Below are 14,380 nucleotides of genomic sequence, written 5' to 3' on the forward strand. Positions count from 1 at the left end.
TTAAGGCAAAAATTTGTTTTAAAATTTGAAACCAAACCAAACCATTTCCCAAGCATCGCGCCAGTGCGTTTGGATGGACCCAGCCTGCTTTTTCCTCAAATCCTTTCTTCACACTCAAGCTGTCTTTTCCCCTCTCCATGGCTGCGAAACCCTCCTGGTGCTGCATGGAATGTGTTCCTGCTCCTTCCATTGGGGGCTGCAGGGCCACCCAACACCAGGAACCACTGCAGCAGCTTCAGCACCAATCAACCTGCCGGAGCCCAGCACCATAATGAGCAGCACCGTTAATAGCATCCCTGTAAGCTCTTCAAGGCTCGGCTATAATCAGCTCACTAAAGCCTTTAGGACAGAGATATGAGCCCTAGCAATCAATCCAGTGCTCTGGTTCCTGGGCAGCGATAGCATCATCTTAGCACTGGGAAGCCAGCAATGCAGCCACTCACAGCTCGGCTCGTTCAGGAGCGCCGCAGCAAAATGAGTGCCTGATGATTATTTCAGCATCCTTTTATCAAGCGCTTGCAGCTCCCTAATTCTGCTAAGCCCATCCAGCTGAGGTGCTGGCGGCAATCAGATCTCGTTGCTCCCTGCAGCAGCACATGGGCACGTGCCATCACTGGCTGAGTGACACAGACCCATCACTGTGGGGACTGCTGTGACCTTGGAGTGCTGAGAAACCCATTTCACTGTTATGGAGAACAGGAGCTGATAGTGAATGGAACTGTGATGAAGGGGAGAGCTTCAGCTTGCATTTAATTGGTTTGTTTTTTGTCGCATGGCTGTGCAGCCTTGCTCACTGCTTTGCTCAGTGCACGACATTTCGCACTATTGGTGCATCTGGGTCATTGTAGCAAACCCCAAACCACAACAGGGAGACTGCGCTGCACACATGCAGTTCACGGGCAGTGAGCTGATCTGTTTCTGAGCAGCAGGAAAACAGAAGCCTTCAAAACTGCAATAAAACCCAACAGCCCCTAAATGGGTGGGTGGATGCTGTCCTACATGCACACAGGGGGTCACTGCCACCCCAAAGCCCCACTTCCTCTGGAGCTGCCTCACTGCCTCCCCAGCCCCAGCCCTGCAGAGAACGCTTCCTACTGCGGCTAATATGAAGCACGGAGGAGTGGAGGCATCCTCTGAGCCGAGCTCCTTCCTCTGCTCACACAGCGAATCCCAGAATAGCCCAAGGAGGAGCTGCCGCTTTGCATCAGGTCCCTTTTGCTCCACACTTTCCTGGACATTTGGTGCAGCAGAGTCTCAGCGCCCTGTAGAGCATCCCGCTGGCACCCCAACCCCAGCACTGCAAACACAGCCGCTGCCCCAGCAGATCCCTTGCAGCCTGCAGGCAGCCGCAACGCATTCGAGATAAAGCGACAGGATAAACCCCTTGTATGCTGCTATAGTGTTCCTTTCTCCAGAGCTGGTTTAGCAGACTAGATCAAGGTCAAACACGATCATGTCTCTTCCGGCAGCTCAGTATCTCCGGATCGACTGTGTGGAGCAGAAGGGATTTGCAGCAGGGCAGGGTCCTGCTGCTCCTCCCTCCTGGCTGGCAGGAGGCTCCTGCACTATTTTCTTTCCCTCAAATATTTGCCTATATAAATCATCTGAAAGGCCATCTGTAGTGCAGAGGTGAAACCACCACAAGGCCTTACAAGGGCAATAAGGATTTGCTGCCAAGCAGGCAGCCATCAGCCTATCCGGCCTAGGGCAGAGCTCATTCCTGCACCTATGGACACACAGGGCTGGTTTGGCCATGGCAATCTGAGTTAACATGGCTGGTCATTTCTCCTTCTTGCAGCCCTCACTGCTCTGCCCCAACCCGGCCAGCATTCGTTTCCTTGAAATACACATTTGCCCTTTACAAACTGAAGCATGTTAAGTACCTCATTACGGGGCCGCGCTACAGAGTGTTTTATTTCATGCTTTGTTAAGGATAGAACCATTTAAATGCTTCCTGGCAAAGGATCTAATAAGAAATTAGTCAACTTTCCGAAAGCATAAAATACGACTTAACAGCAACATCCATTATGAATATGAATTCACATGGCAAATAACCCAGGGCTGATTTTTGCTGTTTCTGTTAATGCTGTGACTTCAGGGGTGGGGGTTCCTGCAGGAGTCCCTGCTGTGTCACCATGCCCCCCACTTGGTGCAGGGAGCAGCAGGATGGGATGCTCAGCGACCGAGCCCAGTGTCACTGTATGTCCCTTTTCACAGGACCACAGAATCTTTAGGGTTGGAAAAGACCTCTAAGATAGCCAAGTCCATCCCCAACCCACCACCAGTATGTAAACATAACCACATCCCTCAGTGCCACATCCACACGTTCCTTGAACACGTCAGGGGACGATGACCCCACCAACCCCCTGGGCAGCCTGTGTCAGTGCATCACTGCTCTCTGGGAGAAGAAATTGTTCCTAAAACCCAACCCAAGCCTCCCCGGTGCAATTCTCCCTGATGTGTGTGCTGGGGGAGGCTGCACCCAGCTGTGGTAGGACCACACGTAGGACCCTGCAGCAAATCCTATAGAAGCCCAGCACACCCCAGTCACCTCCACACATTGAGCTCCTTTCCTGGCGACTGCTGTTTCCATGGAAAACGTTGACTCTCCGCTTTGTGCAGCACTTCACAGAGCTGCGGTGCTGTTCGGGGCTTATTGTACACCGCAGGCTGCAGCCCAATCAGACCCGGTGGTGGTGAATACATCTGCGCTTCTCACAATTACGCTCGGTGGTAGCGGGGCTTTGGGGACTCTTTGTCTCCTGCAGGCTGCCCTGCTTGGAGCAGAAGGTCGGGGCTGACTAGGGAGAGGCTTTTCAATCCTGAGTTGTGCGCTGATGCCAGGCAGCGGGGCAGCTGCTCTCCATCAGGCAGCAGCGGGGAAGACAATGGGGGATGGCATGGCCTAATCAGGCTCTTTGAAATGACAGTATTTACTGATAACAATTGCACAAATAAAGGCTTTTCATAGAGGCCAAGGCAGAGAACAAACTCGGCACGAGCAAGCAGACCTCTCTGAGCAGCTGACCTCGAGATAAAGAGACCAAACAGCGGCTCTGAGACTGCGCAATGAGGTTCCAGCAGAAACCCAACTTCCAGGGAATCAGCGCAGGTTCATTATTGCTTCTCCACAATTAGCAGACAGCGGGTTCTCCACCAGCTGCAGCTCCCAAGGGCTGATTCCATGCCACAGCACAGCCCTGATCTCATGCCCAGCATCACTCAGTCCAGCTTTCCCCATTCTTTTTGCAGATGGCCGCCCCGAGGCAACGCCTCTCCCCACCAGCCCTCGTCCACTGCCTGTGGATGAAGCAAGTACGGGGGCACCCAGACAGAGTGCAGCCTTCAACCTGCTGCCTGCTGCTGAGGACAGCCCCAGGCCAGAAGTGGAGAGACCATCACTGCATGCACAGAGCCATATCTTGCCAGCACCCACCACAGACCCCGGGGCTGATACCAAGCAGACTTTCCCTGCTAAGAAAAAGCCGCCTGCCCTAAAGCACAGCAACACAGCGAGGAAGCAGCTGAAGGCCAAGCCCACGTTGCCAGGGCTCTCCAGGGCTGTGAGCACACAGGGCTCCGTGCTCCCCATGTCCTCCCAGGAGCCGCCCATGCCAACAGAGACAACGGATGGGCAGAGGCAGAGCCCCCCCGAGCTGCTCGGATGGGGTCCCACCAGCCGCCCCGTGCTGCAGATCTCCCCTTCCACCCCACCGCCATCAACTACACGGCCCTTCCCTGATGGCCCTGGTGACACGGGCACAGGTCCCACGGCAGCTCCCAGTGGTGCCATTAACCAGATGGACAGCGCTGAGAGCGAGATGAATGGCTCTGCCTCAGAGGAGAGCCAAGAAACCACCACCTCCACCATCATCACCACCACCGTCATCACCACGGAGCCCACCCCGGGTAAGGGAACACGGGGACACGGTGCCACCAGGGAGTGGGATATGGGGTGGGGATATGGCAGTGGTGGGGTGCAGATCTGCCTTCTGGAGCTGCCAAAATCCTTAGTGATTGCAGCAAGGGGTGCTCGAGGAGGGTGCCACCACCCCAGGGACCTCTGGAGAGGAGGGTCTCTCCCTCAGCCACAGATTCTCACCCAAACTGGAAGTGAGGTGGTACGTGCTGCTGGGGGGAGGTGAGCTGTGCCCTGGGCAGCCACTGATGTGCATCCCCCAGTGCGCTGCAGTGTGAGCTTCTACGACCCCGAGGGCTACATCGACTCCACGGATTATCCCCCGCTGCCCCGGCACAGCTTCCTGGAGTGCACCTACAACGTCACTGTTTACACGGGCTATGGCGTGGAGCTGCAGGTGAGAAGTGTGTCGGGGAATCACCTCGGCTCTGCCCTCATGCTCATGCTGCAGTACCCCTCCCTACTCCCTCGGAGCCCTGGGTTTCATTTTGCTGCTGTTTCTGAGGCTTTCAGAGAAATGAAATCACAAAAGCACCATCCTACCCTGCTCGTGCTGAGTCTGGGCAGGGCCTGGGGGTCATCCTATGTGCCAGGGCACACAGCAGTGCATGGGGAGAATGAGAGCCTCCACATCTGCCCCATTTTCCCCTCTTGGGGTCTGAGGGACTCTCTCAGTGCCACCCCCATCCCTTGCACTTTGGGAGTAATTAGCACAGGGAGGCAGCAGTGTTAGCTGTGCCTCTCTGGAGAGCTGGTTTGAGGCTGGGGGGAGTGGTGGGTGCTGCTGCTTGTCCCTGGCTAAGGGGCAGTGCCATCATGGGGAAGTGGCCCCACACCCCTGAGCCCCTCCTCGCCCTGCCAGGTGCTGGCAGGTTTTCCTCCATCACTTTTTAATTATTTCACATGTACCAGCAGTGCGAACCAGTGGCACTGCAGCTAATTACATTGGGCAGGTGCTGAAGTAACACAGTGCAACTTCCTCAGCTCTCACAAATTGATGGGGATAATTGGATAATGTTTAAGTGATTTTGATTTAATTCCCAGCTCCTGTGATGGAGACAAGCGGGGCCACCTTGCTGGGCGGGGAGAGGATGGGCAGTGAGCTCAGAGCTCTACTTTCCCCTAGGTTTGCCAGGATGCAGCATGGGGAGGGCTGAGCAACCCCAAGCACAGAGATCCTCTGCTTCCCAAAGGGCTGATACTGATTCTTGTTGAGTCAGGTCCTTGCTTGGCTTGCTGCAGGATGTCTCACCAGGGTTGGGGGTCCACAGCCCCCCCAGCATCCCCGTTGTGCTCACAACATCCTGCAGCAGCCCCAGCACACTCTGTCCCTGTGCTTTTTTTGCAGCAGTTCGAGAGCAGAGCAGCCAGCGCTGAGAATATTTGACAAAATTGTCATTGTTTTTAAGAACCTTGAATTTTCTTGGCAGGCAATAGAATTTCCCTAAAGAGATTTTCTAGTGGGTGAGCAAACCTGGCAGCCTGAACCAAGGATCCCTCCTGCCTCCCCGGCAGGCTCTGCAGGAGCTGACATGGGTTCTGGCTCTGATCACAGCAGAACCTGTGCTCTGCAGCCCCTGGCAGGGCACCATCAGCAGTGATTCTGCAAAATAAAGCATAAGCTTCTCCTGGGTACAAGTCCCCATGCTGCACCCCAGCTCACTTTGACTTTCTCAGCCCCTCCTGCAGCACTGAATGCAGCCAGGCAGCAGGGTGAGGATGCAGCTACTCCTGGTGCCATGTGCTGAAGGGCTGCTGGGGCAGAGGGGAATGTTATGTGACAGTCTTAGGGCTGTCCCACCCAGGAAGCCCCACTCCTTGCAGTGCACATCGGATGTTCCTGCAGCTCCCCAGCACTGGGCTCCCATGGGCTCTGCGCATCTGTGCTCCATGCAGCGGGGCGGGGAGATGGGCATGCTGTGACAACAGCAACAAACCCTTCCCGTCACAACACCGTCGAGAGGGTTTGCAATTACAGGCTGTGGCTGTGCTAAATATAGATCCCCAGTCCTCGTGCACTTAAGGAAACAAATGATCTGATGAGCATCTTTCTGCGGAAATATGAGCCCATTTATTAAGCTAAATGGACACGAAATGCAAATGTGAGGTTACTTCACAGCTATTTCCAAATAATAATCAAAGCCTGCTGGGACTGCTCATTAGGAGCGTTTGCCGGGACTCCCCACCCAAGATGGGGATGGGGAGGGATTGTGGTGCACTGGGTGTGCAGTGAGCCATGAGCCCTACATGAGTGCTGTGATGGGTGGGTGCTCTGGATGTCTGAGGGTGGGGGTGACCCCCATACAGCCCTAGGATGCTGTCCTGCAGCCCCATGGCTCTCCTCCCACCCAGGTGAAGAGCGTCAACCTGTCAGACGGGGAGGTGCTTTCCATCCGTGGCGTGGATGACAACACGCTGGTGGTGCTGGCTAACCAGACGCTGCTGGTGGAGGGCCAGGTCATCCGCAGCCCCACCAACACCATCTCCGTCTACTTCCGCACCTTCCAGGACGAGGCGGTGGGGACCTTCCAGCTGCACTACCAGGGTGGGTGCCCCGGCCCCATAGGTGCCCCAAGTGCTGCATGCAGGGTGGGAGCGAATGGGAGCGCCTGTTCTGCTGGGGTGCTGGGTCTGATAGCCACACATACGCTCCTCACCCCATTTCTGTCCCCATTCTGCAGCTCTTCCTGCACAGGCTCTCGCTAAATTATCTATTTCTTTTTCCTTGAGAAGCTATAAAAAATGAATGAGTTCAAAGAAATTCTTTCTAAAATAGAAACTGGGTCTGGTCAAAAGCAGTGAGAGGTGGAAGGCAGCGCTGTGTGCATGCAGATTGCCCCACAGCAAGCTCTGACTGTGGCGTGGGACACGCAGCATGGCTGGGAGCAGGCAGCCCTGAGCTCTGCACTCTGTGCTCGTTGCAGTGTTTATGCTGAGCTGCAGCTTCCCGCGAAGACCAGACTTTGGAGATGTCACCGTGATGGACCTGCACTCGGGCGGCATCGCTCACTTCCACTGCCATCTGGGCTACGAGCTGCAGGGCCCCCATATGCTCACCTGCATCAACGCATCCCGGCCCCACTGGAGCAGCCCCGAGCCCATCTGCTCAGGTGTGGGCATGCAAATAGCACAGGCACAGGGGGAAACCCCAAAGCAAAAATGATGTGGGTGCTTTGCCAAGCTGTGCGACTCAAGCCGTTCTGTGGCAGCAGAATGTGTCCCCCGCTGAGGCGGGTGAGGGGGGATGTGGGGGCTGTGCTCCTTGTTGCCCCTTACCTGCCCCGCTCTGCCCGGCAGCGCCCTGTGGAGGCACCGTGCACAATGCCACCATCGGCCGTGTCCTCTCGCCCAGCACCGCGGGCAACCAGTCGGGCAGCATGTACTGCGTGTGGGCCATCACAGCACCCCCGGGCCAGAAGCTGCACCTGCACTTCGAGAAGCTGCTGCTAGCTGAGAGGGACAGGTGAGGGGTTGGTGGCACTTGGCTCTGGTTGGGGTAGGAGCAAGAGGAAGAGAGGGCGCAGTTCCTAATGGGGCGTCCAAGACCACAAAGGGACACCTCATGCTGCACATCCAGGCTATCAGCATCCACATAAGCAAGCACACCTCGTGGTTCTGACACCTGTGTTTAGAAAGCATTGGAATTCAGCCCAGTAACAGGCAGTGAGCCAGGTTTATGGCCCATAGTAAAATCAAAGTATAAAAATCCAGCTTAAGATACGGGTAAAAGAAACTGATCCAGTCGGTGAATTTTCACTGGCACCATCTCTCCCAATTGCCGGATTTCGGGAGCACACAGAGAAGAGCTGGGGGGCCCCCACACATCCCCAGGACACTGCATCCCTCCTCCCCCACTTCTCCCTCTGCCGGCTGACCCCTGGCTCCCTGCACAGGATGGTGGTGTACAGCGGGGACAGCAACCGCTCGGCCGTGCTCTACGACTCGCTGCGTGCTGACAGCGTGCCCTTCGAGGGGGTGATCAGCGACGACTCCTCCATCCGCATCGACTTCCTCGCCGAGGAGCCAGCCGCCTCCACTGCCTTCAATATCCGCTTCGAAGGTGATGCTCTGCTGTGGGCTGGGGGGCTGCAGGAAGGGGGTCAGCCACAATGCTCGGCATGCGGCTGTCCCCGCGGTGCTGTCAGCATGCATGGCGAGCTGAACCTCCTTATGGCTGCAGAAGCTTCAGGGAATGCATTTCCCCAGCAAGAAAAAAAGGAAAAGAGCGGGTTTGATGACAGGTGGTAATCCCAGGGAAGATTGCTTGGTAAATACAGCAGTAACAACACAGAGAGTGCATTACTGACTCTGACATACAAAGAAGGAGTGGGGTTTGGTTAAGCCTGCATGGCTCAGGACAGATAAACGGTTGTTAATCCTAATTGCCTGTAATGAACACCATTTGTGTGGAGGGGGATGTGCATGGCAGGGATGGAGGGACAGGTTCCTGGTGGGGTGGTGGCACAGTCCTGGGGCTCCTCCTGCAAAGCTCAAAACTGGAGGCAGGTGGGGCACTGGGGATGGGTCTGTGCTGCTCCCCAGACCCCGTATGTGCACGCTGCTAATGGGATTTTTCCTGCAGCCTTTGAGCGGGGCCACTGCTACGAACCCTACATCCAGAATGGGAACTTTACCACCTCCGACCCCACCTACAACCTGGGCACCACCGTGGAGTTCACGTGTGACCCCGGGCATTCCTTGGAGCAGGGCCCTGCTGTCATCGAGTGTGTCAACATGCGGGACCCATACTGGAACGACACGGAGCCGCTGTGCCGAGGTCAGTGCCCGCACCATGGGGCCTTGCCATGCTCTGGTACACGAGGGCTGAGCCCTGCCTCTCTGCTGCAGCCACGTGTGGGGGGGAGCTGACAGCCATGGCCGGGGTGATCCTGTCCCCCAACTGGCCAGAGCCCTACACGGAGGGAGAGGATTGTATCTGGAGAGTCCACGTGGGTGAGGAGAAGCGGCTGTTTCTGGACATCCAACTGTGAGTTGCTCTCAGACATCGGCACATATCATGCGGCTGGCCCTGCTCAGCCCAGTTCCCTGCAGCATCCCCCTCCCAGGAACCAGTTCTGTGTCTGTTCTGCCCCTTCTGCCTTTCTCTCATCCCCTGCAATGTGCTCAGAACCCATTGCATTACAACATTCATCACTTTGCAGCATTTGTTGCATTGCAGCACTTGCATTACGGCATCCATCACTTTGCAGCACCCATCACATTACAGCACTCATTGCATTGCAGCATCCTTTGCCTTGCAGCACCCATTGCATTGCAGCACCCACTCCTCACTGCCTCCGGGGGTAACTCAAAGGGGAATGGGTTTTGTCTCCTGGCAGGGAGCCTTGGGCATGGTAATGCTTCTTATGCAGAGGGAATCTCCTCAGTGCTATTTTGGGTTTTCAAGAGGAGGGCATGTCTCAAGTAGGGGCTTAGAGTCAAAAAGGCTTTAAAGCTTTCTGTAAAAATCACAAGTCAGAGCTTCCCATGAGGCTCTGCTGGATTTGTGGGCACTCGGGCTGAGTAGGACTGGAGACCAGGCGATTTGAAGTCATCAGACATAAATGTCACCGAGAAAATCATGTTTGACAGAAAGCAGAGATTTACTACAAATGTCAGCTTGCCATGGGGATTAACTGGGCGCCTTCCAAGAACATTCTTAATAAAATGTTTGGGGATCGGCTCAGGCATCTCCAAACAAGGCTGAGTCAGATGGGTAGATGTGTGGGGTGGGGGACCCACTGTGCCTGAGCACACCCCGGGCCCAGGATGCTGAGCAGCATAGTGGGATTGATCCTGCCCAGCACAGGGCTGGGCGTTCTGGCTCCCAGTTGGGCACAGAACAGCACTGGGCTCAGCCCCAGGGCCTTATAAGGTCATTTGCTTGGGCTGTTGCATGGGACATTGCACAGGCCGTTGCACTGGACATTGCATGGGCCGTTGCATGGGATTTTGCATTGGACATTGCACAGGACACTGAATGAGACATGACATGAGACATCGCCCAGGACACTGCGTGGGACATGGCATGGGATGTTGCACGGGACTCTGCATGGGATATCCGAGCCCAGGCTCGGAGCGGGGCGTTGCTGCCGCCTCAGACCTGGTGCAGACTTCTCCTGCGGGCTCCTCTCCATCCGCGGGGCAGCACTGCTCTCTGCTGGCGGCGGGGACGCGGGGCGGGCGGCTGCCAAAGCGAATCGGTTCCGGCACCGGGAAGAGCTTTGCTGGGGCTGATGCTGCTGCCCAGAACTGCAGCGCTGCGATCACCGCGGGGGTCACCGCTTGTCTCATGGGGCCGGTGTCACGGGGATCTCGGCCGAAATCTGTAAGCTGTGTTCTGCGGGTGTCCTTGGGAGTCCCGTGCAGCTCCAAAACCAATGGGGGGCCTGGGATAGCAGGGGAAAGCCTCGGCTCCCGCTCAGTGCCTGCAGCAGGGAGAGTGGTCTGGGGCTGATGATGGGGCCAGGGCTGATGATAGGGCTGCAACCGGTGATGGAGCCAGGGCTGAAGGAGCAGCACTGCTGCTCTGTTCAGAACAGGCATCCCCACAGAACTTCCCAAGCTGCTGGGGACAGGACAAGCGCACAGACGGGATGCATACAGTGTCAGGCAGAATGTCACCTCACTGCCCCTTCATTCCACACCCAGCATCCTGCTGGTTCCTTGCTAGGCTGACCGAGCTCTTCTTTCCAGCCTGAACCTCACCAACAGTGACATCCTCACCATTTATGATGGAGACGAGCTCTCTGCCCGCATCCTGGGGCAGTACGTCGGCAGCAGCGGCCCCCAGAAGCTCTACTCCTCCAGCCCTGACCTCACCATCCGGTTCCACTCAGATCCTGCTGGGCTCATCTTTGGGAAGGGCCAAGGATTCATCATGAACTACATAGGTAGGGAAAGAGTGGGGTGCTGGGCTCGTCCTCAAACCTGACAGCACAGGGGGACAACATGCAGCTGGAGCAGGGTCTGCAGGGGACAGTTTTGCAATTGGGGATGATTGCTGAGCCACATCTCCTCTCCAGCCCCAGCAACCCCCTCGCAGAACCCACAGCCTGCTGCAGGGTTCTGGCTCGGTTACTTCTGGGGTGACTTCCAAAGGGGCCCCATTATCCCTGATGCCATCTGCAGACCAGCAGGACTGCTCACGGGGCTGCGGTGCTCAGGGTGGGATGCACACCCTGCAAGGAGCCTTGTGCATAGGGCAACAGTCAGCACTTGTCCCACAGAGGTGTCTCGCAACGACTCCTGCTCCGACCTCCCCGAGATCCAGAACGGCTGGAAGACCACATCACACACCGAGCTGGTGAGAGGGGCCAAGATCACCTACCAGTGTGACCCAGGTTATGACATTGTAGGGAGTGACACGCTCACCTGCCAGTGGGACCTCAGCTGGAGCAGCGACCCTCCTTTCTGTGAAAAGAGTGAGTGCCCCAGTTCCCCACTCTGCCCTGAGCAATGTGCTCCGTGCCCCCAGGACCCACACCACGTCCCCTCTTCTCCCCAGTTATGTACTGCACAGACCCAGGAGAGGTGGAGCACTCGACTCGCCTCATCTCCGACCCTGTGCTGCTGGTGGGCACCACCATCCAGTACACCTGCAACCCTGGCTTCGTGCTGGAGGGCAGCTCACTGCTGACCTGCTACAGCCGCGAGACCGGGACGCCTATCTGGACCTCACGGCTCCCACATTGCGTCTGTGAGTGCTGCAGCCCTCCCCACAGCTCAATGACAGCTCAGGAGCTGAACTTCCAGCCTCTTTCCCTTCAGCCCTTGTCTCACCCTGCAATGTGCTCCTTTCCAGCGGAGGAGTCTCTGGCTTGTGACAATCCAGGGCTGCCAGAAAATGGCTACCAAATCCTCTACAAACGCCTCTACCTGCCCGGCGAGTCTCTGACCTTCATGTGCTATGAGGGCTTCGAGCTCATGGGGGAGGTGACCATCAAGTGCATACTGGGACAGCCATCGCACTGGAGTGGGCCACTGCCTATTTGCAAAGGTAGTGCATAGCAGGGCAGGCAGCACCCATTGGGGTTGGGAGCATCCATTGGGATGGAGAACACTCATTGGACAGGCAGCACCCATTGGGGTGGGGAGCATCCATTGGGATGGAGAACACTCATTGGACAGGCAGCACCCATTGGGATGGGCAGCACCTACTGGGGTGGGGAGCACTCATTGGGATGGGCAGCATCCACCACCTCTGGCTGGTGCCACCATTCCAGGCAGAGACATCCTGCACATTTTCTTGCCCAGCCTGCTCAGCCTCTGTGTGATCATTTCAAAAGAACAAATGATCATTAAGTGCCGAAAGTGTGCAGCACATTTTGTGATGAAATGGGATACGGAAAGCCTGGCACAGATTCCTATGGTAGCCTCAGTACGGATATGTAAATCCCCCTGCATGCAAAGCTGTAGCACCCAGAGCACACCCAGCCACCTCCCAATAACTCTCCATTTCTCTTCCAGTCAATCAGGACAGCTTTGAGCACGCTCTGGAAGGTGAGTGATATATTTGCTGGATCAGCCCCTTGCACAACTCCCTGGGGCCAAGCCCCACCTCACCACCACCCCTGTGCTCTAGCCCGGCACCCCCAGGTGCTCCCCAGTCCAAAGCCCACAGCACTGCAGAGACACTGGGACTGAGGCAGATGCATGCTGCGGGAGCCAATAGAACCTGCCACTGCCCCAAGTACCCCCAGTCCCATGTGAGGGACTGGAGGAGCGGAGGCAGAGGGGCAGCGGAATGTGCTGGGAAAAAGCCAGCATAAGAGTTCATGTCCTTTTAGTAGCAGAAGCTGCTGCAGAGACATCGTTGGAGGGGGGAAACATGGCCTTGGCCATCTTCATCCCGGTGCTGATCATCTCCTTGCTGCTGGGAGGAGCCTACATCTACATCACCAGGTATGTGGGGTGCGGGTGGCAGAATCCCAGGGAGCATCACCACACCCTGCTGGGCTCCAAAGCCCGGCACAGGGCACCCTCTGCTGCCCCCAGCCCCAGGCTGATGGGGGCACACGGAGGGTCTCGCATTGCTGCAGGGCTGTGCATCTGAGTGACTCTTGCCTTGTCCCCAGGTGCCGGTACTACTCCAGCCTCCGCCTGCCCCTCATGTACTCCCACCCTTACAGCCAGATCACGGTAGAAACGGAGTTTGACAACCCGATTTATGAGACAGGGGTGAGTGCTGCTGTGCCCTCCTTCCCCAGGTGGCTCCTGGTGCGTCTCTCACCAGTGGAATCATAGAACCATAGAATATCCCAAGTTGGAAGGGATCCATAAGGATCACCTAGTCCAACTGCTGGCTCCACAAATCCAATGGGGTGATCATCCCAAATCGCAGCTGCTGCCCTAAAATGGCATTTCCTTCTTTCCAGGAAACAAGAGAATACGAAGTTTCGATATAAAGGCAAGAGAGTCTCCAGCTGCGAACTTAATGTGCTCTCATAGAACTTCCTCAGTAACTAATCCAGAGACTATGTGGAGTTTGGTTGGACCCCTGGACCTGCTGTTGTCTTTCCTTTTGCCTCCTTATTGAAGATTTTACTGTTTTCTTCACTGTATTTATTCTATTTAAACTGCGCTAGGTGTGCTGCAGAACCACAGGGTCTGCACCCGGACCCCGGGGTGGGCAGCAGTGGCAGATGGGGACAGAGCTCCATCTCCCCATCCCCCGGCCACGCACCCACAGAGGGGTTTTGCAGTTCTTCTGTTGTTAAAAATTAAAAGCGTCTCCATTGAAAGAGCCTGCAATTGATTGCTCAGAGCTGACACAGGCGAGGGTTTGCTGCACCCATGGCTCTACCCACAGCATGGGTGGCACGGCTGGGGTGAGGGGACTGCTGCTCTCTGCTCCTCTTCAGTGCCATCATCAGCACCAGGACAGCCCAAGCACTGCTGCAGGCTGCTGTGCCCCTTCGCCCCGCAGTAGTATCTCAGGGTAAGCACGGACTGGGCCCTGTGGGGGCTGCCACCTGCCTTGGGGTGCTGGGCCACGTGTCCCCAAGCCACAGGGGCCCTCAAGGTTTGCACTTTGCTCACGGGCAAAGCCCACCCAGGCGATGACAAGGAAAGAGGGTGAAGGTGGAGATTTGTTCAGCAGCAGGGCCAGGCTCCAGCACGGATATGGGGAGCAGAGGGGCAGAATCAGCCCTCAGCACTGCTCTGATGGAGGCAGACCCCACAGCAGCTTCACTTTGGGCCTCAGCATCCCCCGTGCTCCTTCACTTTGGGTGCATTCCCCGGAGCTGGGCGGTGGGCTGTAGGTGGGCAGAGATGCCCCACCAAGTCCCGGGCAGCTGCTGTCTTCTTTTGTCCTTGTAAAATGGCAATGTAACCACGACAATGTTGGGGAGTCTGTTTTAGTTTAGGGATGGTTAGTGCATCTCTGCAGTGTACAGCTGAGACTTAGATTGGTTTTTTGGTTTGTTTTGGTTTTGGTTTTCTTTTCCTTTAAAAACA

General features: G+C 56.3%; 1 protein-coding gene across 1 annotated transcript; it reads left to right on the forward strand.

Moving 5' to 3' along the window:
• Positions 1-3,465: 3,465 nt before the first annotated feature.
• On the forward strand, positions 3,466-14,374 carry SEZ6L (seizure related 6 homolog like). The gene is made up of 16 exons (XM_019621121.2): positions 3,466-3,909; positions 4,183-4,316; positions 6,272-6,464; positions 6,844-7,029; positions 7,217-7,382; positions 7,813-7,979; positions 8,502-8,696; positions 8,768-8,906; positions 10,616-10,812; positions 11,149-11,343; positions 11,427-11,618; positions 11,724-11,918; positions 12,389-12,421; positions 12,712-12,823; positions 12,997-13,099; positions 13,297-14,374. Exons 1-16 carry the CDS (start codon positions 3,591-3,593, stop codon positions 13,324-13,326), a joined length of 2,556 nt encoding a protein of 851 aa, XP_019476666.1. The 5' UTR covers positions 3,466-3,590; the 3' UTR covers positions 13,327-14,374.
• Positions 14,375-14,380: the final 6 nt, after the last annotated feature.

This window comes from Meleagris gallopavo, chromosome 17 (assembly GCF_000146605.3).
Source record: "Meleagris gallopavo isolate NT-WF06-2002-E0010 breed Aviagen turkey brand Nicholas breeding stock chromosome 17, Turkey_5.1, whole genome shotgun sequence".
Lineage (NCBI taxonomy): Eukaryota > Metazoa > Chordata > Aves > Galliformes > Phasianidae > Meleagris > Meleagris gallopavo.